Below are 27,024 nucleotides of genomic sequence, written 5' to 3'. Positions count from 1 at the left end.
AGGCCTAGAGCTGCTACTGCTAGCACCAGTCATTCCTAGGGGCAAGTTGGTGATGAGGAACTCCTTTGGGTCCAGTGGACTTACGGGGCGTCATCTTGGTACGAGCCATACTGTAGGAAGCCAATTTAATCCAAGTAAGACCATTTGATCAAAGTCTAAAGAGCAGCTAGGATGGATTACATTACTCAAACCAGACTCACTACTCAACTCCAAACTCAGAGGAGAAGGAAGTAACTAGTGAATTAATCATGATGCATGAATCATTCTTACGAACAAAATCATCAAAGCTTATAATGCACATAAACAACATTTGTTTTTATATAGGGCATAGTAAGATTACTACTCCACCACACAAAACCTTTTTAATCAAATAAGGAATGGTGAGGAAGAAATAAGATAAGTCAGAAGCAATTTGGACCAAATTAACAAGTTTAGTTTAGTCATCCCAAATCATTTTGAAATTTTTGTAAACCAATACGACAAAGACTTTGTAACTGATCGCGCTCTGATACCATTCTGTGGTAGAACCTCCTAAATTATAGGACCCAGCATGCACTTGTCACTATCCAATGACCTTTGACAACTATGCATATGTTCCTGGTAACTTAAGAAGTCTATCGGGTGTCCTCGGGGAACCCCGAATCATCCATGATTTCTGAGCAGGATCACATTATAGAGTCATTGAAGTATTACAACAGTTTATTCAAATAGATACACTAGAGTAAAAATAGCAGAAGTCTTACAATAACTTAGTTTATAAAACATTAGTTTCAAACCTCATGAATAAGTTCGATGATTATTACAAAATGAAATAGTGGAGTGGCATTATAATATAATACAAAACACACAATAAAACTGCCCTACCCAAGGGCCACCCATTCACTTCTCATCGTTAGTTCAAATAATAGTCATGCAGCACGATCCAAAATAGATCTGCTCATGAGGCTCACCTGCAATAAGGGTCAACGAACCCTGAGTACAAAAGTACTCAACAAGACTTAACCGAAATAAAACTGAGAAGACTTAGGAATGCATGCTCAGGGATTCAAGGTATGGCTTTAGCAATAATCAAAGTTCTTTTGCGTAAAAGCTCTTTAACAAAACTCTTTACTTCAACATGTAAAACTTTATAAGTACCACATATGAATCTGCCATGATCCAAATGAGATCATGAACTTCATATCAATCTCTTTCTCAAACCTTACTCAAGTTCTAGTTATTATTTACGATGATGAACAGAGAAGTGAGTCTCCATAACCGAGGAGCAATGATGATTCGAACCGATTAAAACCCAGCTGGGAATTCCAGACCAAACGACATATGCAGGTCCCTAACCTACATATACCAACCTACCCTCGGATCCTCTAAACTAGAATGGGTCCATGCCACTCGAGAATACAGTACTCCACTAATCCAGCCCATTGCCATGTGGGTACACGCTATTCCTGCCATCTCTCCACTCCCAGTGCGCGAGTAGCCATTCTTGTAATAGAATAGCCAAGTTAAGGCTCACCGGAGTATGTGGTTAGTACTACAAATTCTCACCGCACACAGTTCAACAACGGACAGACCTTAACCGACATAGGCGGAAAGTACCCGCTCATAAGACCTCCATGTCTTGTGGCTCACACACACCGAGTCCGCCCGGTCTAGATTTATTACTCCACATGCTCATATCACATGATAACATAAGTAACCAAAGATCCATTTAAAACCTGCAGGTGACAGGTAATCACCCGACTTTGATCTAGTCTAAGCATGGCTAAGCATAACTAGACATTTACGACGTAAAACTGGTAACAAGGTAGATACGGAAAAACAATGTTGGTAATGCACCAATTAGGTTTTTACTTAACTCCTAATCACTTTAATGCAGTATAGAAAAGCAAAAGCGAAATCAATTTGTAAAACACAAGGTAGGGTTATATGCATCCGGGGCTTGCCTTCGTTGATGGAAAAGTTAGGATCCGGAGTCGTCCCACTAATTATCCAACCCTGACCTCAATAGGTGGATCAACTTCTTCCACAACTTGATTAACTACCACGTGTTCACCTTCGTTCACTACATGTAATAACAATGCCATGTTTAACATAATGCGGGATACTGAAACATGATGCTTGATGATGGATGCAAAATTAACAATTCGAATACAACTTTCCTTTCGCGGTACAGTTACAAGTCAGACTAACTAAACCTTTTCGTAACACCTAATTCAATTGCCAAGGATCATTATCAACTAATGACCCAAGAACATCACTCAATCAAAAATTCAATCAAAACCTAAATCATTAAAAGTTACTATTTGCTTTTATGAATTAATTATTTAATTAAGAATTATGAAATAAATCAACTTGTTCCAATTGAGCCCAAATTTTTTACATATTCATCTCATGATAACTAAGTGGCAAAACAATTTTCATAATTTTTGGATAAATAATTAAGCCTAGAAAAATCATAGAAACTCATTTATTAATTAATTGAGCAATTATTATTACATTCAAAAGGTACTATAAATCAATATTTCATATTTTTCCTAAATAATATACATCACAGAAAAGTCACAAAAAAATTGTCATAATTTTTGGAGCCCTAACTAAATCTACACAAAAATAACAAAAATAGACACTATTCATTCAAATCTGAAAAAGGAAAAAATCATTTTCAAACCGCTGACACTCGGGTCCCACCTGTCATCTTCAACCTCCTGCCTTGACCACGACGGCGACGGCGCTGATCGACGAAAACTCGCCGACGGTGAGTCCAACGGCGACGACCAAGGTACCAAAATGTTCACCAAGACTAGGCGCACCTACTGACGTCCCTACTTGCACTGATTACGGCCCTATACTAGCTCAACTGCCGGCCATGGCGGACGCGGCTGGCTCGGCGACACTACGCCAGCGAAACAAAGCTGAAATCAGTGAAATAAAAGTCACTGGGAAGGTTCAGCAGCTCACCAGCGAACACGTTGGAGCAAAGAGCGAGACCGGAGAAGCAATGGTGAAGCAGGGGCGGCGTTCACAGCGGTCACGGTGGCGAAAACAACGACGACGGTGGTGCTCAGGCGACTATGATGGACAAAATGAGCAATCAACCTAGTCATAGAGCATCATAGGGAACAAGGCAGAGCTAGGCGGCATGCCAAGCACGAGCAGAGACAGACTGTGGAGCTCTGGCCACGGCAAAACGCGCTCGACAGAGATGATGTCGGCCAGCGAGGAAGAAAGGCTGCTAGCGGCGGTTCCCGGTGGAATCAGGCGACCATAGTTGGTTGTCTAGGGCGTGCAAGGAGTAGGCGAAGCTATTGGGCGCTTTGCTGTGATGGCACAGGCGCTAGGTTCGACGGCGAGGGCTCGACGGAGATGATCGGCGACGTCGGGAAAAGCAGAGCAAGGGAGCGGAGGACAAACGGTGATGGCTCAGGCTAAATAGCTTGGCTTAGAAACAAGGAGAAGCCACGCCACGGTCTTTACCGCACCAGTACAACACCGAAGATAGCCACGACCGCGCCTGGAAGCAAGCAGAAGGTCGCCGGCGGTGTAGCTTAGGCGGTGAACACTGTTCCACTTAATTACAGAATTGCCATTCATTTTCAAAGCCAAATTACTCCCAAATTCATGTAACAACTTCAAAAATCTCCAAAAATAAAGTTGTTCAAAATTCAAAGTTCTACAACTTTGCTTTTATAACCATACCCAAATTCGATATACATTTTGAAATGCAAATTTGAATTCAAAAGGGGACACTTTAAGTACATTTCGCCTTTTCAAATTACTTCAATTTTTCTAAACAACTTTGAAAACTCCAAAAACAAACTTTGTATAACTTGACAAGCCCTACACTTTTGCTTTTAGGCTCAACCCCAAAATGTACTTTGTTTTTGAAATGGGTTTTTCGGGTCAAAACTAATCGCTGGAAATCAGGGTTTTCGAAACTTCAAATCCAAACCAAACTTTGAACTCAATTCAAACCCTACAAGGCAACACTCATAACATAAATGTAAACTTGTTTTAGTGAATGCATATCAAAGTTTGCAATATGACCAAATGCCTTGCAATGCACATGATGACATGTCCTATTTTTAGTATTTAAACACCCGGGGTGTTACACATGGCAGCAAGGCACACCGAGGAGCCATGGTTGTGGCATGCCCGATTCGGCCATCTCAGCTTCGACGTGCTAGGTAGGCTAGAAAAGATGGTTCGAGGGCTACCCCACATCAAGCACGGAGGCGAGCTGTGTGACAGCTGCCTGGCCAGGAAGCAGAGGAGGCTGTTGTTCCCAAAGGTGGCCAAGTATCATGCAGCGGAAGCTCTCGAGCTCATCCACAGCGATCTTTGTGGACCAATCACGCCACCCACAAATGGTGGTCGGTGGTACTTCCTCCTGCTCGTGGATGATTGCAGTCGCTATATGTGGCTGCAACTCCTAACGAACAAGGACAAGGTGGCAGTGGCGATCAAGAAGTTCAAGACACGCGTGGAGGCGGAGAGCAGCAAGAAGCTGCGAGTGTTGAGGACTGATTGTGGCAGTGAATTCACTTCAGTGGAGTTCGCTGCGTACTACACGGATCAGGGTGTGGTGCGGCACCACACCACATCGTACTCACCACAACAGAATGGCATGGTGGAGCGGTGGAACCAGACAGTGGTCGGCATGGCTCGATCCATGATGAAGGCCAAGGGCATGCCGGCACGGTCCTGGGGTGAGGCGGTGACCATAGCGGTGTTCATCCTCAATCTCTCACCCACCAAGGCCCTAAAGGGCAATACGCCGTTCGAAGCTTGGTATGGGCGCAAGTCGAGCGTGTCCTTCCTCCGGATATTTGGCTACATCGGCCATGTCAGGAAGACAAAGCCGGTCCTCACCAAGCTTCCAAAAATGAGTGTACAAGGTCAAGCTGGACGAGCACTATGCCATTGTAAAGCACAAGGCATGCCTCATCGCCTGAGGCTTTGTTCAGCACGAGGGCATCGACTTCGAGGAAGTCTTTGCGCCGGTAGCACACATGGAGTCTGTCTGACTGCTTCTGGCCTCAGCAGCAGCGAAGGACTGGCGTGTCCATCACCTAGACGTAAAATTGGCCTTCCTCAATGGCAAGTTGGCAGAAATGATCTTCATCAAGCAACCTTTGGGTTTCGTCGTCAAGGGAGCGGAGCATAGGGTGCTCCAACTATGCAAGGCGCACTATGGGCTGCAGTAGGCCCCATGAGTGTGGAACGCCAAGCTTGACTCCACGCTGGGCGAGCTTGGGTTCACACGGTGCATAACCAAGCACACACTCTACACATGGTGATAGGGGAGGAGGAGCTCATCGTTGGCGTGTATGTGGATGACTTGATTGTCACCGACGCACGTGCGCACGACATCGATAGCTTCAAGCACAAGATGGTGGCTCATTTTTGAATGAGCGATCTCGGCGTGCTCTCCTACTACCTTGGCATCGAGGTAAGACAGGGGAAGGAGGCGCTCATGCTCGGTCAGAGCACGTACACTAAGAAGCTATTGGAGCGGAGCGGCATGGCTGAGTGCAAGCCGTGCATGACTTTAATGGAGGAGCGGCTAAAGCTAACAAAGGCTAGTACCACGGTGAAGGTAGATGCAACACTCTACCAGAGCATCATTGATGGTCTGCGCTACCTAGTCCACACGAGGCTGATCATTGTGTTCATCATGGGCTACGTTAGCCGCTTCATGGAGGATCCCTGAGAGGATCACTGGGCTACGGTGAAGCGGCTACTGCGCTACATCAAGGGGATAGTGGATCAGGGGATCATCTTCCCCAAGATCGGTGGAAGTAGGGTGCAACTCACTGTGTTCAGCGATGTAGACATGGCGGAGGACATTGACGGATGGTGGAGCACCTCTAGCATGCTCATTTCCTCAGGTCGGCCCCAATCTCATGGTTGTCACTGAAACAGAAGGTAGTGCGTGTTATCCACGTGCGAGGCAGAGTACGTGGCAGCGGCCATAGCGGCATGCCAAGCTGTGTGGCTGCGCCAGCTGCTGGGTGAGCTGATCGGTGTGGAAGCTCACCCACTAGCACTGATGGTGGACAACCAGCCCGCCATTGCCCTCACAAAGAATCTGGTTCTTCACGACTGGAGCAAGCACATCGATGTCAAGTTCCACTTCCCCAGGGACTGTGTCGATGGAGGGCAGATCATCATCGAGTTCATCGAAACTAGTTGGCAACTCGAGGACATCCTCACCAAACCGCTCGGTCGTCTTTGGCTCATGGAGCTAAAGAAGATGATCGGTATGGAAGGGGTTCAAGGGTTAGCAGTAGAATTAGGGGAAGAATTGTTAAGTAATCTGCTGCTCTCCTTGTGTGAATGCATGGTAGGGATAGGCGGCACTGAAAAAGGCTCCCTGCTATTGCACTATAGCAGCTACAGGGGCAGGCGCCAAATGGTTCACCTACCGCACTATAGCCACAGCAGGGGTAGGCGCCAAAGTCAGCTCTGTTGTCACATCTAGTCACTGTAGCAGCATAGTAGCCTGACATGTCTATACTAGTGTTAGATGGATAGAGTTGTATATATAGTTTGCCACTGTAACTCAGTAAAGAGAGTGAGTTCAGTTTGCCATCTCCTCTACAGAGCTTCGGCCAATGCTGGTGCTTGTACTGTGTGTGTGCTTTGTTCTCCCTCCCTTCTTCTACCTCTAGCCATAGTGTGTGGTAGCCAACGACAGTTCGTGGTTGGCATCGCTAGTGAGTGCTTGGCAACACTAGCGAGTGGTCGGATAACTCCGTGCCAGAGATCTGTGGGCTAACAAAAATAGCAAACAACAATACCACTTTGCTCCTATGCTAGGCATCTGCCTAACACTGCCACTTGTTCCATGGGAACTTTCTCAGAAAACACTTGCCAGGACAGATCGAAGGGTGCCAAGTGATTTGAGCATAACATCCACATCTAGATGGGCATAATTCTCATTTCATTTTCAGGTACCTACGGAATTTCTTTCCAAGCATCCTATCATGCACTTGAAATTTGGTCTCATCATTATTATTAAGGCCATAAGATGAATCATAGTAATCAGCATAGTCATCAAGGTCCAACACTCCCCAATATTCGGCAAAGTACTCCAACTTAAGGCAGGTAGAACATTCACTAATAGGACTGTCGGGTTCAAACCTGTTAGGATTGAAAAGCCCATAATCCAAGTACACACCTTCAAACTCCATATAATCAATGTTGGCCCCGGGTAGTGTGGCCATGTATTCCTCAATCCTGGCCTTCATTGCCTTGGTCCTTTCATGGTAATTTTTTGCCATTTTCCTAAGTTTTAACCGCTTGTACTTTGCTCCCAGGGTGTTGTCCATGATGATACGACGTCCATGGCAGTTGTTCATGATAATATTGTGGGAGTTGTGTGTGTCGAGGCCCCTGGGGTTAAATATGTTACGCTTAGAGCGGTCCATAAGCAGCTTGGTGGTCACCTTCTTGGTCTTAATTCGGTGCCACTTACCTCGTAGGGCATTATTACTATTCCTGATGATATTGAGGCAGTTCCACACGTCGAGGGGCTCCAGGAGAGGGCACTTGTTAAGGACATCTGTGAGTCCTTTGCTGGTGAGATGATTGTGGTAGAGCTGAAGGGAGCACAATTCATCCATTGCCAAGATCACCATGGCTTCCTTCTCGTCATTGCGATAGAGATGCTGGTACCTTTCTTCATTAGGGGCAGGCCTGAAACAGCTAAAGTAATTAAGACAGGTAGAACATTCACTAGAAGGGGCAGGTCTGCCCAGCTCAAAGTCAAAGAATCTTCCATCTGAGCTGTAGTTCATGAGCAGCTTCTTTGTCTTGATCCTAGCTTTCATCTCAGGAGTCATGTGGATCTTGTAGCAGTTGAGCATGTCGAGCCACTCTAGGTGAATGCAGTTGTCGAGGATTGCCTCAAGACCTTGGTTGCTAAGCTTGTTGTGGGTGAGCTACAGGGAACGTAGCTCGTGCATTCCGGCGATCGCCATGGCTTCCTTGTTGTCATAGCCATAGGGGATGGGAGTAGATCTTGCATCGCAAACTATCAAGTGTTTCAGGCATGGGCACTCCTTGGCAATAACCTCAAACACTCCTATGCGTTGCAAATACCAACACTTAGAAAGATGGAGCTCCTCGAATCCTTTGATAGAACTAGAAGCACTTCTAGGCATAGATCAGTGGGTAATGCTTAGCTTAGATGGGCTTGGTGATGTACCTCACCCTAGGGCAGTTGTGGCCATGGCGCCACAGCGACCTAGCCACCGGTGTCGTAGCAGTGCAGGCGCAGTTCAGTGACGGTGGTGGTGCTTCCCGTCACTGGCAGCATCCCCCTCTCGATTAGTCTAGGGTTAGGAAGTCTGTAGGGCATCTAGTGGCTCAGCTGAACTTCTTGTCAGCGCCCTAGCCCCACCTCTCTCTATATAGTGCTACGCGACGGGGGCCCACCAACCTTGGTTTGGTTGGATGCCCCTGATCAGGGCACTGGATCAAGGCCCGACTCGACAGTTGAGCCAAGTCGGATGAGATCAACACTAACAATCTCCCCCTTGATCTCACCTCATACTTAAACTCAACTTTCTTTATCTTTTTCCCATTCCATCATAGATCAGTTCATAGAGCGTGCTTTATCGTCACGGTCAGTTGCCATTAGATTTAATAGCTACAATGCACCTCTCTGTTTTGAAACAGATACTCAACTAGACCCTTAGTATCCAAAAATCATAGGCTTTCCCGTAAACCCATGTCGACTGTCTGTTCTCTAAACGCACTGGGTGGTAAGCCTTTGGTAAGCGGATCCACAAGTACTTGCCTGGTACTTATATGCTCAATGCTTTCAAAATGATTCTAGATTTTCTCCTTTACAACATATAACTTAATATCAATGTGTTTGGCAGCACACTTGACCTGTTGTCTTAGGAGTTAACTACATTAAATGGTTATTGCTATTGACTACCATTGTTAAATCCGGGTACATATTCCCTTAATCTCTTTTGCCTGTTCCTTAAGCCTCATGTCAAGCTATACTATGGTATGCATCACTGATGACACCACAACTATTTCTTTAGAGCTTTTCCACAATAATACTCCAATTGCGAGTGTTAACAACTACTGTGGATTTCACTACACATCTCGCCAAGACTTAACATTTGTACCCTCAACTATTTGAGAGTTCTTGTTCTTTCTTACTCAGCATGAGGCCTATGATACTTTGCAAAATTGCAAGACATTTTCAACTCCATTCCAATGATCTATATTTGGACTGGACTTCTGCCAAAATATCCCAAACACATAAACTACGTCAGGGTAAGTTCTTACTTGTACTTGTACACTCATCAAGCTTCCAACAGCTAAAGCATATGGAACCATGTTCATTTGATCGATCTCATATTGGTTCCTGGAACACTTAAAGTTCACAAATCTATTACCCTTGACTATAGGAGCAGGCGTAGGTTTACTCGCATGCACACTTTATTTCTCTAGAATCTTTTTCTAAGTATGCCTTTGCGATAGTTCTAATACCCCATCTTCTTCTATCTCGGTGAATTTTGATTCCAAGAACCAATGATGCTTCACCAAGATCATTCACATTGAAACTTGAGGATAAAACTTCTTCACCAATGACAGATTAATATCACTACTAGTGAGTAGAATGTCATCTATTCACAGGATGTGGAAAATGAATTTTCCATTCTTGATCTTCGCATAGCGCTATTGTCCTTCTCATTTTCTTTAAAACCCAAACTTTCTTATTATTTTCATCAACTTCAAATACTACTGTCTAGAGACTTACTTTTAACCCATAAATAGATTTCTACAGGCGGCATCCCATATGTTCTTTTCTTCCATGACAAAACCATTTGGGTTGTGCCATGTAATCATTTTCATATAAATCCCCATTGAGGAATGTCATCTTTACATCCATCTGATGTAACTCTAAATCGTAATGTGTCATTAACACCATTATGATTCTAAAGGAATCCTTACATAAGACTAGAGAGAAAACTCTCATTGTAATCTATTCATTCTCTTTGCGTAAAGCATATTGCCACAAGTCGTGCTTTATATCTTTCTACATTCCCTTTGGAGTCACATTTTGTCTTGTAGACCCACTAACAACCTACTGTTTTGGCTACATTAGGAATTACTTCTAAGTCCCAAACATCGTTGGTATTCATCGAATTCATTTCAACTTCGATAGCTTCTTGCCATTCAAACGAGTAAACGCTTCTCATGGCTTCTTCAAATAAGGTGGGATCACCCTCCATTTGAATTTCTTTACTAACATAGACTTCATAGTCATTAGAAAACTGGTTTAATAATTCTTTGAGACCTTTTGGGGCCTCAGCTACTGGCACTTTCATATGGGGTTGTTGTTGCTCTTCATTGTCAAGAGGCAATTGATTGGTTTACTAATTCTTTGAGACCTTTTGGGGTCTCGGCTACTGGCACTTTTCATATGGGGCTATTGTTGCTCTTCATTGCCAAGAGGCAATTGATTCTACATGATCCTGTATTACAAGATCCTTGTTTACATTATTCATCTTATCAAGAGGCAATTGATTCTACAGGCTCCTATATAACAAGATCCTTTTTTACATTATTCATCTTCTTCGAAGAGCTAACAACAGGTGTTGTATTAGTCATACAATATCAACAGGTATTGAGAAACTTGTTGTTCCTGAGTTACTGGAGTAGGCACGTAGTCCCTCTCTCTTCAAGTCTTAGGTCTCTACATACCTCTACAAACCATGCTCTCCTAGATCTTCCTATCTTTTCTAAAAATGGTATATCTTCTAATATCTTATTTTGGGTTTAATCTATTAAAACCTCATATGGTGCTTTAAGCACCACCTTAACATCTTTGACGCTGACTACGCTATCTTCTTGTTGGAACTTTAAAAGGTCTAGGAATTTAGCTATTTCTCTGCTTAGGGGTATCATTGTTGTGACCGTTGTACTCCTCCAACGGTCGCATTTATCTTAATTAATCTTTATCTCACTCTTAATAAAGAGTATCTTTCTTAATTTATCTTTATCTCACTCTTAATGAAGAGTATTTTTCTTAATTAATCTTAATATTCTCCCCCTCGAAATATGGTATGAACTTTACTGCCATAATTCTGAGAACTATTCAGAAAACCTGTTAATGAGGAGACACTTATAACTTCATTCACATGACTATGTCATATAAATAAAGTTATTTTTTGATCCATTTAGGAGTATACTCTCCTTATTTTATTTCAAGAAGTCAACGAGGTCTGTCATTAGCTGTACTTTTGCAAGTCACGCTTGCATCTTTTTTTATCCTTTGGTTAGTATTGACCATGACGATGCATTTCTATTGTGCCACGGTCAATGCTCGGACAGCATAAGAGCTACCCAAACTTCTCTCGCTATGCGAGATACAAAACATGTGAATCATCACAAAACTTCTCCCGCCATATAGGATTGACTAGCATAAGTACTATACCAAAACTTCTCCCCATGCGGGATAGATCTATACAAAACTTAGTCATGACGACTAAAATATTCACTTATACTTTATTTTCCAATTAAATCTTCCCGTTGGATCCAATTTAATCAGAAAAATTATTAAACTAACAAAAATGTCCTGAAGTGGCTTGACTCAAGCCTTTTCATTCACATACCCTAGCATTGCAGCCCGTTGGCATGCAGCCGAGTGATCTTGTTGGTTAAAAATAAAACATGCAATATGCTTCTACATCACCGTTAGGCAGAAAATAGAATTGATGCATTAAAACTCATAAATTAACTTGAAATCCATATAACTACTCTTCAAAATTAAATTCTCCCGTTGGCTCGAATTTAATTAGAAGATAATCAACTTCATTGCAGCGGAAACTTAATATTAAAATATATTCTTTTAGTTCAGGAGCATTTCTTGATCCTTATCTACTCTCTGAAAAATTTATCACGTTGGTGTAAAATTTACCAGAGATTTAAACTTTAAACTTAAATTCATTATAATATTGTCATCATCAGCGTTGGTCAGAAAATGACAATACCATAATCTTACTTAAACAAAACAGACTACTCCTCTAATTTAAATTTTTTCCATTGGTTCCAATTTAATTAGAGGATAAACATAATCATAATTTACTAAATATAACTGCTCTTCAAATTAAATTCTCCTGTTGGTTCGAATTTAATTAGAAGATAATCAACATTAAACTTTGCAACGGAAACTTAAAAAAATTGTTTATCTACTTTTCATAAGCATCTCATTGTACTCATCTACTCTCTGAACAATTTATCCCGTTGGTTCAAAATTGAATAGAGATAAAAAAAACTAATCAAAATTCGCTTATGAAAATAAATAAAACAAAAGTCTAGGAAAAACCGACCCGTGGCCCATCTCTCCCGCACGTGCACGCGAGACACGGTCTGGCCCAGTGGCTCGCGGCCTAGCAGTGCCTGCGCACGCGAGCGCGGTGCCTCCCTCGTGCCCAGGCTGCAACCTGGGCCTAGGCCGGGATTCTGCTTCCCCGCCTGGCCTAAAGTAGCCTGTGCGATCTGAGCCATCCATCCCGATCCAACGGACGCTCGTCATTCTCGCGTGAAATAAAACCGACGACCGGCGCACCTAACCCTAATCATTTCTTTCTTTCCCCTCTCTCTCTCTCTCTCTACGCTGAGACTCCAGGCGCGCGGCCCGCGATGGCGGCGGCTAGCGGCCACCGCGAGGCCTCTCGCCGGCGTGGCTCCCTTCCTTCTCCCTTTCTCCTATCTTTTCTCAGCGCCACATAGAGTGGCCGACTCCAGAATGGTAGCGCCGCCATGCCATTCGCTAGCAAGCGCTCACCTGGTAGCCGGAGGAAGGCGACGACACCACCGCGAGGCCTCTCGCCGGCGCGCACGCGCTAGCCAGAGGGTGAGCACACCGCCGTCGAGCGGTCATGTGGCGGTGCCCTGAGCCTCGGCCCATGCGCCGATGACCACAACGCCGTGCGGTAGCTCGGCGTTTGCTTCCCGCGTGGCACCATCCGGCGACCGGCGGTGGCGGCCAGCAGGTGAGATAGGTAGATCCGGTCGGCCCTCTTTCTTAGCTCACTTCGGGTTAGGCTTAGGGTTAGGGTTAGGCAGATTCTGGGTGACTTCCCATGCGGCGTCGAGGCGACGACCGACGGTGGTGATGGTGTGGGCAGTTCCCAAGTAGGAAAAAAACCCTTCTTATCCTTTCTCATTTTCTTCCCACACGCCGGCAAGGCGGCGGTAGTGGTGTGGCGGGTTCAAGGTGAGCCTGCCCGTTTCTTTTCTTCTTTGCTAGGGTTAATCCTCTCTTTTCTACCCTCAAACTGGATCTACCCACGAGCAACCATGGCTCTGGTACCATTGATATAACTAGAAGCACTTCTAGGCGTAGATCAGTGGGTATTGCTTAGCTTAGATGGGCTTGGTGATGTACCTTGCCCTAGGGCAGTTACGGCCATGGCGGCGCAGTGACGTGGCCGCCTGTGTCGTAGCAGTGCAGGCGCGGTTTAGTGACGGTGGTGGTGCTTTCTGTCACTGGCAGCACCTCCTCTCGATCGGTCTAGGGTTAGAAAGTTGGTGAGGCGTCTGGCGGCTCAGCTGAACCTCTTGTCTGCGCCCTGGCCCCCACCTCCCTCTATATAGTGCTACGCGACGGGGGTCCACTAACCTTAGTTTGATTGGATACCCTTGATCAGGGCACTAGATCAATGCCCGACTCAACCGTTAGACCGAGTCGGATGGGATCAACGCTAACATCCTTGACCCGAGAGTTTGCCGCACAAGATGAGGATCAGGCGATTTAGCAATGGTGCGCTGCAAGTATTCAATCTTCTTTTAGGAAAAGGTATACGTATATATATAGGATTAATTAACTTTATTATAGTTACAACTAATCACAGAATAAATATAAATGCTCACTGGTCGCCGAGGTAGTGGATGAAGTCGACGTGGAGTCCGTCGACCTCTCCCGGGAACGCCTGGCACTGTCCCTGGCTGCGCCGCACGGCCTCCACTGCCATCTGGTTGAGGTCAACCAGGTTCCGGTCAGAGAGCGCCTTGTACCCTCGCATGTCAATGCGGCGCCAGAGCTCGGGTTCGTCCCGCGCTGCGCGGCGCTAGGAAGAGCACACCTTGTTGGCCCCCAACATGATCTGCACGTGGTCGAGCCTGTGGAGGATGCAGGACAGCAGTTCTGGCGGCAGCCCCGCCCAGTCCCTCGACGGCAGCAGCACCAGGGAGCGGAATACCGGGAGCTGGAGAGTCACGGATTCAAAGGGCCTGCGCTGGCGCCGGCGAAGAGGAGGAGCCGCCTCCGCTGCAGCCACAAGAGTGGACGAGGGCATCACGTGATCGATCCGATTCCTCTTCCTCGTGAGCTTGAGGCCCAAACAATAGGGGCGTGATTGGTTGCTTTGGTAAGGGAGAGCCGGGATGGATAGCCGGTCAAGGATGGTGAGATGCATGCTCAAACCGTGCACTCAGTCGTGTTTGGTTGTCTTTATTGTTGGTCCAGTACGAGATGAGATCATGTTTGGTTGCATGTATTGATGTGAATTTTGAGTGTATGACACATGGGGTCCCTGGCCATGCATCGCACCACACCATCCCGTCTCGCATGAGAAGCCCGATTTCTACGTACGCTGCAAGCCTGCAGCAGGCAGCTCAAATGCACGGTCCGGTGCATCGATTTCGTTTGGCACAGACAACCAAACACAGAGATAGTGCATGACATGGTACCGCATGGCGCTTTGGACGGCTCCATCAGGGCTACCCATCACGCCCTATGTTCCGTTCCTTCCCGTATACTATTGTGCGCGTGTGTGTATATATATATATATATATATATATATATATATATATATATATATATATATATATATATATATATATGTGTGTGTGTGTGTGGAAGTATTAATAGGGCGGCGGGGAAACCCCGAGTAGTATCCACGCAGACGTCTGGTTTCCTAATTAGAGAAGGTAATAAATCAGTTTTATAGTTACAGGGGGTAAATCGGACTACCCCATACAACAGGTTTTGCAGCTTTGCGAGACACTGCCACCAAAACGGCTACAGCATAACAGCAGTATTATCATCTTTAATACAATACAAAGCGGCTCATTCAGAGCTGAGTATTAGGAGAGGCAAAAACACCTGCCATTTGAACATCTTTGACTGAAATCGCATCATCCACAGTGAAACACAGGAGTCAAAAAGCAATGGTATTATACTGTTCGCTTGACTGATAAACCATAGCTGAAAGTATTGCTGACTGATTTGTAGTGGGAGAAAAATACTATTCGTTGGCTGAAAAAGTACGGCTTATAAGCCAAGCGAACAGGACGTACGGATGCCCATTTTCTGGTCTCTGCAAATCTGCGCTGCTTATACAACTTGTGTACCTCTCTCCTCCGAGGAAAAGGGCTCTCATGGCAAAACAAACAAAGTTACAGCTTCACAAATCAGGCCCATCCACTTGGATAACCTGGTGGATGGTGATGGTCAAACAAACCGTATCAAGCAAAGAGCCGTCTTCTCCTCCTGCCTGCCGCCTTCATCTCCAGGCCGTCAGCAGACTCCCCATGCACCACCTCGTCCACCAGCTCCTTGAATATCGACCTTTCGATCTCCAGCACCATCCCCGGGAGCTCCTTGCTGAAGCTCGTCCATCCCTGCAGCCTCTGCAGGATCTCTGCATCAGGTATCACGCTGCCTTCCTTCTGCCAGATGGACGATCGCTCCATGTCCAGGTCTTCGATTCCTGAGGATATGAACTTCAGCAGTTGCTGCCCGCTAGGAGTCTTTGCAGGTGGATCCTTCGCTCTGGTGAAGGAACTGACCGAATAAACTGTGGTTTCCTTCTCAAACTTCTGAAGCAGAAGCTCATTCACAGTGTCAAACATCAGCTTCCGGTGCGCTCTCTTCGGATCAGATTTTGCGCCGCTTCTGCTCTGATGGATGCTATCAGGTATACTGACCCATCCTGCCTTTCTTTGCTCCAACACGTGGAACAAGTCAGGGTTGATCGGGTAGCCAGAAGAGTGGAGCTGGAGACCTGCCTGTCCTGAACCTAGGTCTTTCATCAGAAGACCCGAGGCCAGCAATATCTCAGACACGTAGCGGTGGTCTGGGCTTTCTGTCTCACACAAGAAAGCAATATGGTCAACCGGAGGTGCATCCTCATCCTTGTTCACGCTAAGCTGCTGGAGCTTCTCAAGCAAGCTCGCAACATTGGCGAGTTTATTGTTCTGCATAGCAACCTCTATTGGCTTTGTATCAGAAGGTTTCCAGGGTTCCTCTAATGTTTGGCGCTCATCATCTGCAGGTTTCAGGGAACAATGCTTTAAGTCAATGTCTGGGTGACAAAAAATTTTCAGTAAACAATCATGCACGCTAGTTAATCATTCTAGCACATCTGAGTTTACAAATAGCAAGTGGACTTAGCAAAGAGCCCAAACATTCTCCTAGTCATTTTCACTTAAGGGGTCTCTAATGTTGCTGTCATGTAAATTTCACTCGCTGTCGTCAAATTTGCAAATCTATTATAACATATGCAATACTTGAGAATTGAATACGCACTGCAGAAACTGATTTATTTACACATCAGTGATGATTTGATGAAGTCCATTATAGTCCAAGAGTATATATGCACTAGTAGTAAAATTTAGAATGTGTGTCCACCAAGCAAGATGGTGCAGTATCACTGAATTTACACTGCCAAGAATTTAAGAGAGAGCCATGTTGATGTAACACAGAGAAAGCCATGTTGATGTAAAGGATATAGGAGAATGCATGGTATATTGTGCTTCAAACACACAGAGAAAGCCATGTTGATGTAAAGGATATAGGAGAATATTGATTTGGTAGGTGCAAACTGCAAAGTAAAGTAGTTTTTCCTTCTGTTACCACTTTCATCCTTTCCATCTAGAGGACTTGTAAAGATTGTAGTAGTTGCTGCTTATGCAACATTACACTAGCCAAGATGGCATGTGCCAGTAAAAGCATGTACCACAAAACCCAATGTGATACTTGCTTACTATGCCAGGAAATGCTGCCACCTACGAATTTTGGCATCACATTGTGCACAATAATTTACAGTGGAATCAGTAAAAGCATTGGGGCTGTACAAAATGGAGTACACATAAAACTCAGTTCAAATGTTGCTTCAACAGTGCAATGGGCAACTAGAATGAACAAAAGGTAAATTGAAACATTAAATAAGTGAAACAAAGAATCATATTTGAGCTTCCAGCTGCTAGTGTTAACAAAAAAAATTTTGGAGAGATTATAAAAAGATTATCGTACCAACAGCAAGTGAATTTGGAGTCCTGCTAGTAGGGAACAAATCCTCCTGATCAAATGAAGAGTCCAACACAGAAACTGGACTGGGCCGTTCCGAAATACTAGCCGAAGGGTCTACAGATGGCACATCCTTGCTTGCATCATATGAAGTTTTCTAAAGAAAAGACACAAACCATAAAAATGAGATATGTAGCATCGTATGTCGTATGATTTAATCTGACATTCTCGTTTCCTGACCCAACTACAACTAGCCTTGGAGAGAGATTTATAGAAGACCAAAACCAGTTACTATTTCCATTACATATTATTATTTTCTTCAAAGTAGTTAAGTACTTGAAATTAAAATTTTCATCTTAAAATTAGTGAAGCTTTAGAAAGAAGGCGTAATTGCAAGGAAATTCTTTACCACTTTTTGTGGGTTCCTTCCAGATGGACTTCCAATGCCTTGCTCAAAGTTAGAAATATTAACTTCTGTAGATCTGTCATTGCTTATGATATCCAGCTCTGAAGCAACACTTATACTGTCATCTGACCTTGTGGACATATCATTGCCATGCTGATTCAGGCTCCTTGTCCTGTTGTTGAATCCATTGGGCGTGCCATTATCACCTTCTTGTGGACGCACAAGTTTCCTTCTGAATTTGCTTCGGGGTGACATTGTTTCTGAATTATTCCTATCTCCAGATTGCCTTTGGCTTTTGTTAGACTCAGCAGAAGGGATAGGTGGTCTAGCCCTCCGCTCTGAATCAAGTTTTCTCTGTAGTAACCTTGGGCTAGCGGAGTTTTTATTCTTTTGCATACTTATGTTGCTGTCTCTTGGCAGCTGCTGTCTTCTGGATGAGCTCTCAGTAACCAGAAGTGAACTAGATTTTTGGTTGTTGCTGCTATCGTCATTCCTTCCATACGATCTCCTGTCATAAGAAACAAGGGGTTGAGAAGTAGGCACCTTTTGACTAAATTTCGCATGTTGCTCTTTAGCTGTTCTATCGATCGTTGAAGCTTTCCTTCTATCAGTGCTATTGCTTGTTTGCGAATGTGGGGGATCAGATGAACCCCCTAATGGGAAGACAGAAGAATCCATTTCGCTGAAAAGGTTTGCAGATTTTGAAGGTTTCATGATCACAATAGGCGATTTGGAAGAGCTTTCAGCATTGCTCTCTTCAGGCATCCACATGTTGGTGTTACTGTTCAGTCTCATGTTCACACTGGCTGTCTCTTGGCCATCATGGTTTCCATCATATAACTTTGGCATAGATGCTTCCTCCCGTTTCTTGTTTTCCAATAGTCCTTTTGCTTGCATGGAATCCAAAATCTGTTTAAGTGCTCTAAGGTCCTTGTTTGATTGTTGAAAATCAAGATCCTTGAGCCCCTTCTCTATGTCACTGAAGACTGATGCAGCAGGTTGTTCTCTTGCATGGGCTCCTTTTGATCCCTTTGGCAGTTTTCGAGGAAGGACAATCCTTTCTTGTTGCTTCCATGGTGCAGTTTCGACAGGAAACTTAGAGTTGGGTAGATTTCTTACAGTTGAATCATGATTCCTTTGTTGTCGAAGAGCATGCTCATTGTGGGATGAGATGCTCAAGGGGTTCAACATGGCCTCTTGCTTGCTCTCTTGAACGGTTTTGCATGCATGTGATGATGCTGTACTTTGATTATGCTCAGGCAACTCTTCCAAACCCATGAGCTTTGCAACAACGCTAGGAAGCCGCTTGCAGGCAGGCTGTTCCTGCTGGGTCTCGAAAGCTGCATTGGACCCAGTAACAGTGTTGCTGCTTCTGTCTGCAGAACTCAAGCTTGGGTTTGATCTAGAGTCAATTTCACGATTCCAAAGGTGACCGTCCTTGATGTCCAGTGACAACCTTGGTACCTCCCTCAGTTTTGATGCTGCTTCCTTCCCATCGTATGAGAACCGAGGAGCATCATATGAAAGTCTTGCATGATGGGCAGATTCAGGGGGACTCCACGAAGCTTCCCTGAGCTTGGCTAGCACTCGAAGTGATTCGTTGATGTCCACGAGACCCTTGCTTTTTCCTTGTGTACTGTCACGGAGAGGCCCATTCAATTGCCTAGGTTGATCTCCACAGTTGGATGGGTGATCTTTTACTTCTTCTTCAGTGCAAACTCTGACTGACAATTCACGGTTATCCTTGTAGATTGAATCCTTCACAAGATTTCTTATACCAAGAGTTGGCAGGCTGGATTGAACTATGGGTATGTTCTTGGACTTGGTAGGTGCATCATCAAGGTAGTCGAGTCCGTTGTCACTGTCAAAAGAACTCTTGAGCTTCGGTGAGCTCTTGAACGGCCTCTCTGGAAATAGCATTCGGTCAGTGGATGATAGGTCTTGTTGTGTTGACCTGTTGCCATCAAGGGACGAGAATGACGAAGAGGGTGATGACGAATATGAGGTTTGAGACAGTTCAGTTGCTGGTGCTCTTTGGCTATCAGCCCATGTTTTACTCGAGTTCTTCTCCTGAATGCAGTTTGCAGTAACTCAAGTCAGGATTTGGGTGTCAGTAGAAAACATGTATAACTACTCTAGTACAGATACAAATTCAGAAACTTACCAGAACAATCTGGGGTGAATATCTTGTGCACTCTCCCCCTTTGCTTGGGCTGCTGGATAGTGCATGGCCTGCTGCAAGAAGTGAAATCAGTGTCAGTGCTGAACCAGGCAAAAGAAGAGCATGACTTTCTTATAACAAAAAGGGAAAAAAACAACATTGCAAAAACAGAACTAAGCCAGGGAAAATCTTGCAATGGTTTTGTAACTTGATGTTGATGATATAGAGGAAAAGAGAAGTGACAGTTCCTTTTGATCGAATGGACTGTGTGTACAACACTTCTCCCTTTCAGTCAGGGACATTTTTCTTATCTGAAGGAAGGTTCCAAAATTGCGAGGACTGGTTTTTGTCGGTGGCTGATTTGGAGATAGTTAATGGGACTGTGAAAGGACGGTTCTTGGTGTATCATCAGCAAGCACCAACTTTTCGTCCAGAGGCGGGTCATCATCATACAACCGTGGGGGGTGAAGTTGGAATTTTGCTACTGTAGCACTTTTGTTTTTATTTGGCAATTAGTGTTCAATCGTGGACTAATTAGGCTCAAAACGTTTGTCTCGCGATTTCCAACCAAACTGTGCAATTAGTTTTTTTTTCGTCTACATTTAATGCTCCATGTACGTATCGCAAGATTCAATGTGATGGCTGCCGTAGCACTTTTTGGGAAGTTTTTTTTAGAACTAAACACGGGCCACCCAACAAAGGCTGGAAAAAGTGGTATCAGTTACCAACAGCACCTAGCAGCAATTCATTGCCGGGTGAGTGCAATTAACACACAAGTCTGGACTCTGGAGCATGCATCTGCAGGGACTTAAACCTGCGGAGCACTTGGGTACAGGCTGTTTTCCATACTAAAAACACAAATACAACCTGATCTAATCTAATCTGTGTCTTCAAAAAGCTGAGTTCTTTGTTGGGCACATCCCAAGTAAAAGATCACAAGGCAAAGAGATGGGGTAGAAATAGACGGCATAGATCACGGCTGGAAGCACGCAAAAGCTAGAATGGCATGCTAAGGCTACACACACAGGCGCAGGGCACAGCCGCACAGGGGATCTCCAACCTTGCAAGAGAAGAGAAGACAAGAGAAAAGAAAGCAGAGCAAGGAAGCGAACCTGTTGGGGGAGGAAGGAGCCTCTTGTGGGAGGAGGCGAGAGGGTGGCGGCGGTCGAAGGCCTGCAAGATCCCGGTGACGCAGCCCACCTGGCGGTGGAGGTCCGGGCGCCTGTCTTCCGCCAACGCCCCCAGGCCCAGGTACTTGGCCGGCATCCTCCGGTACGGCTTCCCTTCCCTTTCCCCTCTCGTGGAAAGAGGAGGCGGCGCAAGGGAATCCGGAAATGCAGGAGGCCGCCCTCCTTTGCAGCAGGTCAGGAAGAAGGTGTCATCTGTAGCTGTCCCGCCGCATTTCCCGGAGGAGTTTGGGGGACCTCACCGGAGGGAGAGGGAACGCTCTCGGGAGGGAGAGACGGTCGTGCTCGTGCCTCCCTGATGGTGAGCATCAACCAAGGAGGCCAGCCACCGGACCGCTGCTGCCTCTCACTCTCGGTCACCGTCCAGCTCCAGCCCTCCAGGCTAGCAGGATGGCAGGATTTCCGGTGCCCTCCCCTCCTTCCGTGTCTTGTTCCTATGGCGTATGGCCGGGAGGGAAGTGGAGGAGGCAGCCTTGTGACTTACTGACTTGTGTGAGGAAGATTACGGAATAAGTGGGGACAGAGCGGAGGCCGGCATTGCACTGCTGCATGTGACCTTGCCTTCCTTTTTCTAATCTACTCTAATCTCTAAAATAATAAAAGATGGGAGCTTTAACCATGCAGATTAAGGTGAGGTGACAAGTCAAATAATGCTCCTGATAGCTGCAGTTACAGAAGGAAGGTACCTCTCGACCTCAAAGAGAGGAGGAGGTGGTGGGCGTGGCCGCGTGGGGGAAGACTTCACAAAATATGGTTGGATTGCACAGCCATGGCCATGGCCTACTCCAGTGCTTGCTGGGACCAGAACCAGACCAGCCAAGCCATTGCAAGCTTCTCTCTCTCGCCTCTCAACAGCAGCACCCCACCGATTTGGCATCTGGTGGCGAGAACTGCGAAGGCGGCAACCAAGACCTGTGAAGCAAGAATTGGTTGGTTGGGAAGAAAAAATCCTGGTGTTCCTGACCGCCTGGTTGCTGGGCTCAGTACAAGCTGCTACCGGTGGGATTCGTTGTTTGGATTACTGCTAATAACCCGTACTGTTTTCATTTGAGTGCCTACACTGCACTGCATTACTATCTTCTAATGTTAGTTTAGAGTCAAGGTCTCAAGGAGGCATTGAATACACGAGCCACCAAACGAAACGAGCAGGGAGCTGCCACTAACCAACAGTGCATTCATGGTGTTCATCCGTGAAGACCATACGTCCACACCACACTCTACCGAGCCCTAGTTTCAACAAGAGGCCCAAGTCGTGCCGTTGAAGCATTGGCCCGTGTTTAGTTGGTTGAAAAGTTGGAATTTGGCTACGGTAGCACTTTCGTTTTTATTTGGCAATTAGTGTTCAATCATGGACTAATTAGGCTCAAAACGTTCGTCTCGCGATTTCCAACCAAACTGTGCAATTAGTTTTTTTTCGTCTACATTTAATGCTCCATGCACGTATCGTAAAATTCGATGCGATGGATACTGTAGCACTTTTTTAGAACTTTTTTTTAACTAAACACGGGCTTGGAGGATATATGCAGCGAGGACTGCCAGCTGCACAGAGCAACGCCAATCGACACCTACAGTACCATGTCATTTTCATCTCTCCTGACACCTTGTATAACCTTTCCCCCGTCTTGGCTGAAGGAGAAACTTGCTGATTTGCTGAATATAATACACAAACTAATGTGACCTTACACACATCAAAAAAGAAAAGAAATGTTCACTGTTGATGCAAGAGTCCCTTTGGTATGTATGGACGGTGCAAAGAAGACGCTGCAGGTGTAATGATTCATTTGCCCATGCACTGGACTGGATCCCAGTATCGACCAAACTGAAAGAGGCAGCCTAACTTTCATTTGCCTCACCAGTACTTGCAACAATAATTAGCAGCACTCATTAACAACTAACACTTATTGCTTCGGTTTCTCCAGTTATTGGATGTGTGTGTGTGTGTGTGTGTATATATATATATATATATATATATATATATATATATATATATATATATATATATATATATATATATATGTGTGTGTGTGTGTGTGTGTGTTTCAGTCCAGTGTCCATGATGCGTGATCTTCTAATTTTCTAGAAAAGAAAACATTATTGATGAACATTCAGGATGAAAGAGATACGCCATCTACATTCCACATATATAGGACCAGCCCCTTGACTACTAAACAGGAGCTAATGATGAAAATATAAAATAAATAAATAAATAAATAAGATGTACCATATGGGTTACTACAGGTACGGCTGCTAATTAATATATGCACTAATGCAGAGATTTTTGCAGATTGATGGTGGTAATGGCTCCGTTCGGCTTGCTGAATCTTGACTGAAATTAGCTGAAAACACTGTTCTGTCTGAAATATTGCGAGAGAAAAACACTGTTCCGGCTGAAAAAAAAAATATAGGGTAAGCCGAACTGGACCAATGAGTAATAAGAACAGTTTTAATCATGCATGCGTCTTCCCCTCGCACCAAACACGTGGTGATCCCTGACAGTATCCGCATCACTGCTAGCTTAGGCTAACTCAGTGTCGGTGTTTTTGACCACCGACGAGTAAATTTGTATTTGCGCGTCTGGCTCGGATAGTGTGCTCGGAGGACACAAGGGTTTATACTGGTTCGGACGGAACGTCCCTACTAAAAGCATCTAGGCCCCTAGTTGGGTTTCGGTGATTAATGACAATACGTGATTACTGTGACTAACATGTGTTTTGCAGAGGCAATTAAGTTAGGTCACGGTAATGGAGATCGATTGGGCTATCATGATGAACGTGCCTCTACAATGAAAATCGTTTCGGTTTTCAAAGGATGAACGACAAGGTTAAGGATGAACTAGTTCTAAGTGTCGATTGGAGTTGGAGTGACACTTAGAGTAGTTTAGGACTTTGTTTTTCCTTTGACCGTACTATTAAGGGGGGTACGGACGGGTAGCTTGACCTAGATGAGTCTAGTGGGTTAGGTGTGGTGCACACTTGCTAAAACTAGCGCTAGGTAGCTCTAAAATAGTCCTTAGATCCAATGGAGCAAACTTCATTTACATATGATCGAGAGTTAGAAGTGAATGGAGGGTCAAATAGTGACCGGACGCTGGCTTCGGTGTGATCGGACGCTGGCTCAGAGTCCGGTCAGTTTATTTGATCAAGGTGAAGTCGTCTGGAAGTGACCGGACGCTGAGAGGTCAAGTGACCGGACGCTAAGGGCCAGCGTCTGGTCGACATCAGTAAGGTTCTAGTGAGGGTAAATTGCGACCGGATGCGTCCGGTCAGTGCTGACCGGTCGTTGGCCAGCGTCTGGTCACACTATAAACACTGGGTTTCGGGGTGAACTGACCGGCGCGTCCGGTCAACATGACCGGAGCGTCCGGTCACCCCGCAGAGGCACATAACGGTTCGTTTTTCAGCCCATGTTATAAATACCACCTGCATTCGTGTGGGGGTACTTTTGCTCATTCCAACAGCTGAGAAACACATTTGAGAGTGCCAAGAAGAGCAAGGTTCTAGTGAGATGATTGAGATTTGAGAATCCCAAAGAGAGCCCTCATTAGTAAGATCAAGAGTAGCAAAGTGTGCATCCACCCTTCTCATTAGGCTTGTCGTGGTCAAGTGAGAGTTCGTGCTTGTTACTCTTGGTGATCGCCATCACCTAGACGGCTTGGTGGTGATTGAGAGTTTGGTGATCATCCGACGGAGCTTGTGGGTGACCCAACTCAAGTTGTGAGTGGTTATGGGTGATTCACCGCGACGGAGTGTCAAAGAATCAACCCGTAGAGAGCACTTGATCCTTACACGGATCAAGGAGGAGCTACACCCTTGCGTGGGTGCTCCAACGAGGACTAGTGGGGAGTGGCGACTCTCCGATACCTCAGCAAAACATCGTCGTGTTTCTTCTCCTCTCTTTACTTTAAGCATTTACTTTAAGCAATTCAATACTTGTCTTTTACATTCCTAGAATTACCATGCTAGAGTAGGATTGGAACTTAGGGTGCTAAACTTTTATGCGTTAGATCAATAGAAACACTTTCTAGGCACAAGGGGTTAATTGGGCTAACTATAGGATTTGATTATTGCAAAAAAAATTGTAATTAGCCCAATTCACCCTCCCCTCTTGGGCATCTTAATCCTTTCAATTGATATTGGAGCCTCGTGCTCACGTATTTAGGCTTAACTGCCTAGAGCAAGATGTCTTACGGGGATAGACCTCCTACTATCTTTGAGAGAGATGATTTTCCTTATTGGAAAATTCGCATGGAGGCGTATCTAGAAGCTCTAGATGTTGGTATTCTTAGAGCCGCCTCACATGGCTTCCCAAAACCTCGGGATGCTACTCACATATAAGGCGATGAGGTGAACTACGAGAAGTAGAATGCAAAGGCTCAAAACACCATCTTTAGAGGCCTTTGCAAAGATGTGTTCAATCGGGTGAGGAACCACAAAGACGCCCATGCACTATGGTCAGACATTTGTGCGCTCCATGAGGAAACTAAAAGTGAGCGTGAGGAACACTATCATCTTGTCATGAAAAAGCTCAACTCTTTTGAAATGCTTCCTAAAGAATGTGCTAATGAGATGTATTCATGTTTGAATGTTCTTGTAGAGGACGTCAATGGGCTTGGACTCACTCAAATGCAACCGTCCGATGTTGTAAGAAATATTTTGAGTGTCCTTCCCATTGATAAATATGGGCATATTGTGACCGTGCTTCATCAAGGTGATCTTTCCACCGCTACACTGACACAAATCTTGGGAAAGATCAATGCTCATGCGATATACATGCACATCATGCCACAAGATGGCTCATCCTCTATCAAGAAGAAAGATAAGGACTTAGCATTCAAAGCTAGCCAAGAGAAGGGTAAAGCAAGACTTGAGTATGAGAGCTCAAGTGATGATGAAGTTGATGATGAAAGTCTTGCTCTCATGGTGAAAAAGACCGCCAAGATGCTAAAGAAGCTCATCAAGAGTGGCATCAAGTTTGATGGCAAGAAGAAGAAGTTCTTCACTAGCTCTAGAAGGAAGTCAATCTCCGAGATGGATTGCTTCAATTGTGGAGAACTTGGTCATCTAGCACACCAATGCACTAAGCCCAAGAAAGACAAGTTCAAGAACAAATACAAGGGCAAGAAAGATGACTCAAGCAATGAAGAAGAAGAAGAAGAGAAGAAGAAGAACAAGCCATACAAGAAGAGAGATGGCAAGAAGAAGAAGAGTGGAAAGGCATACATTGTCGGTGATTGGCTCACGGACATTGATTCATCTCGTGCCTCATCCGATGATGATAGTGACAACGAGAAGGTGGCCGCAATTGTTATCGACTCTTCATCATCTTCATCGCCACCACTGCTATCATCCTCGACACACCTATGCCTTATGGCCAAGGGTGACCGCAAGGTATCTAACAATGATGATAGTAGTGCTGATGAGCATGCTAGTGATGATGATAATGATAGTGATGATGATAAATATAAATCACCTTCTTATGATGATCTTGCTAGATTGCTAAAACAATACACTAAGATCATTATAAAAACTAGAGCTAAAAATGAAAAGCTAGAAGCTAAAAATGATTCTCTTTTAGCCAAATGTGATATAGCGGAAAAGGCTAGTGTTGAGCTTAAAGAAGCAAATGATGCTATATCATTCAAACTCAAGGAGCTCAAATCTTCTAAGAAAGAGCTTAAAGAAAAACATGATAAACTTGAGAGGACACATAATGAGCTCATCACTAGCCACAACAAGCTAAGAGAAGAATACACTACTATTAAGGTTAATCATGATAATCTTGTTATTGCTCAAGAATTCTTATCCAATGAGCCACATGATGCTACTAACGATGTTGTTAAGATTGATATAGCTACATCATGTGATGACTTGATTATTGAGAGCATTGAGCAAAGTTCTAGTAGCAAGGGTAAGCAAGTGGTTGAAGTCGATGATTATGATGAGTTTGTCAAGCTCAAGAATGATAATGAAAAACTCAAGAAAGATCT

At 44.8% G+C, this 27,024-nt stretch overlaps 2 protein-coding genes across 3 annotated transcripts; one reads left to right on the top strand and one right to left on the bottom strand.

The window, feature by feature from the left end:
- Nucleotides 1–5,407: 5,407 nt before the first annotated feature.
- LOC136543830 (uncharacterized mitochondrial protein AtMg00810-like) lies at nucleotides 5,408–5,710 on the top strand. Its single transcript, XM_066536173.1, has one exon. The coding sequence runs from the start codon at nucleotides 5,408–5,410 to the stop codon at nucleotides 5,708–5,710; it is 303 nt and encodes a 100-aa protein (XP_066392270.1).
- A 9,298-nt stretch (nucleotides 5,711–15,008) lies between these two features.
- On the bottom strand, nucleotides 15,009–21,945 carry LOC136541749 (protein LONGIFOLIA 2-like). Of its 2 annotated transcripts, XM_066533820.1 has the most exons (6): nucleotides 21,725–21,945; nucleotides 20,964–21,472; nucleotides 19,855–19,925; nucleotides 17,694–19,760; nucleotides 17,291–17,441; nucleotides 15,010–16,304 (listed from the first exon to the last, which is right to left on the bottom strand). In XM_066533820.1, the coding sequence occupies exons 2-6, from the start codon at nucleotides 21,115–21,117 to the stop codon at nucleotides 15,502–15,504; spliced, it is 3,246 nt and encodes a 1,081-aa protein (XP_066389917.1). In that variant the 5' UTR covers nucleotides 21,118–21,472; nucleotides 21,725–21,945; the 3' UTR covers nucleotides 15,010–15,501. The 2 variants fall into 2 exon arrangements, with proteins under 2 accessions (XP_066389918.1, XP_066389917.1); XM_066533821.1 differs by lacking the exon at nucleotides 21,725–21,945 and having other exon boundaries at nucleotides 15,009–16,304; nucleotides 19,855–19,922; nucleotides 20,964–21,686.
- Between the last annotated feature and the right edge of the window lie 5,079 nt (nucleotides 21,946–27,024).

The sequence above is a fragment of the Miscanthus floridulus genome, chromosome 3 (assembly GCF_019320115.1).
Source record: "Miscanthus floridulus cultivar M001 chromosome 3, ASM1932011v1, whole genome shotgun sequence".
NCBI lineage: Eukaryota > Viridiplantae > Streptophyta > Magnoliopsida > Poales > Poaceae > Miscanthus > Miscanthus floridulus.
The sequence above is the reverse complement of the archived record's forward strand: the minus strand, read 5'-3'. Positions and strand labels throughout refer to the sequence as shown.

Excerpts from the sequence above, each read along its gene's own strand:
- LOC136543830 (XM_066536173.1), top strand. The coding sequence starts at position 5,408 with ATGAGCGATCTCGGCGTGCTCTCCTACTACCTTGGCATCGAGGTAAGA.
- LOC136541749 (XM_066533820.1), bottom strand. The coding sequence starts at position 21,117 with ATGCCGGCCAAGTACCTGGGCCTGGGGGCGTTGGCGGAAGACAGGCGC. Across the intron at positions 19,926-20,963 it reads GCTCCTTCCTCCCCCAACAG|CAGGCCATGCACTATCCAGC; the intron begins GTTCGCTTCCTT and ends CACTTCTTGCAG. Across the intron at positions 17,442-17,693 it reads GAAGGAACCCACAAAAAGTG|AAAACTTCATATGATGCAAG; the intron begins GTAAAGAATTTC and ends TCTTTTCTTTAG.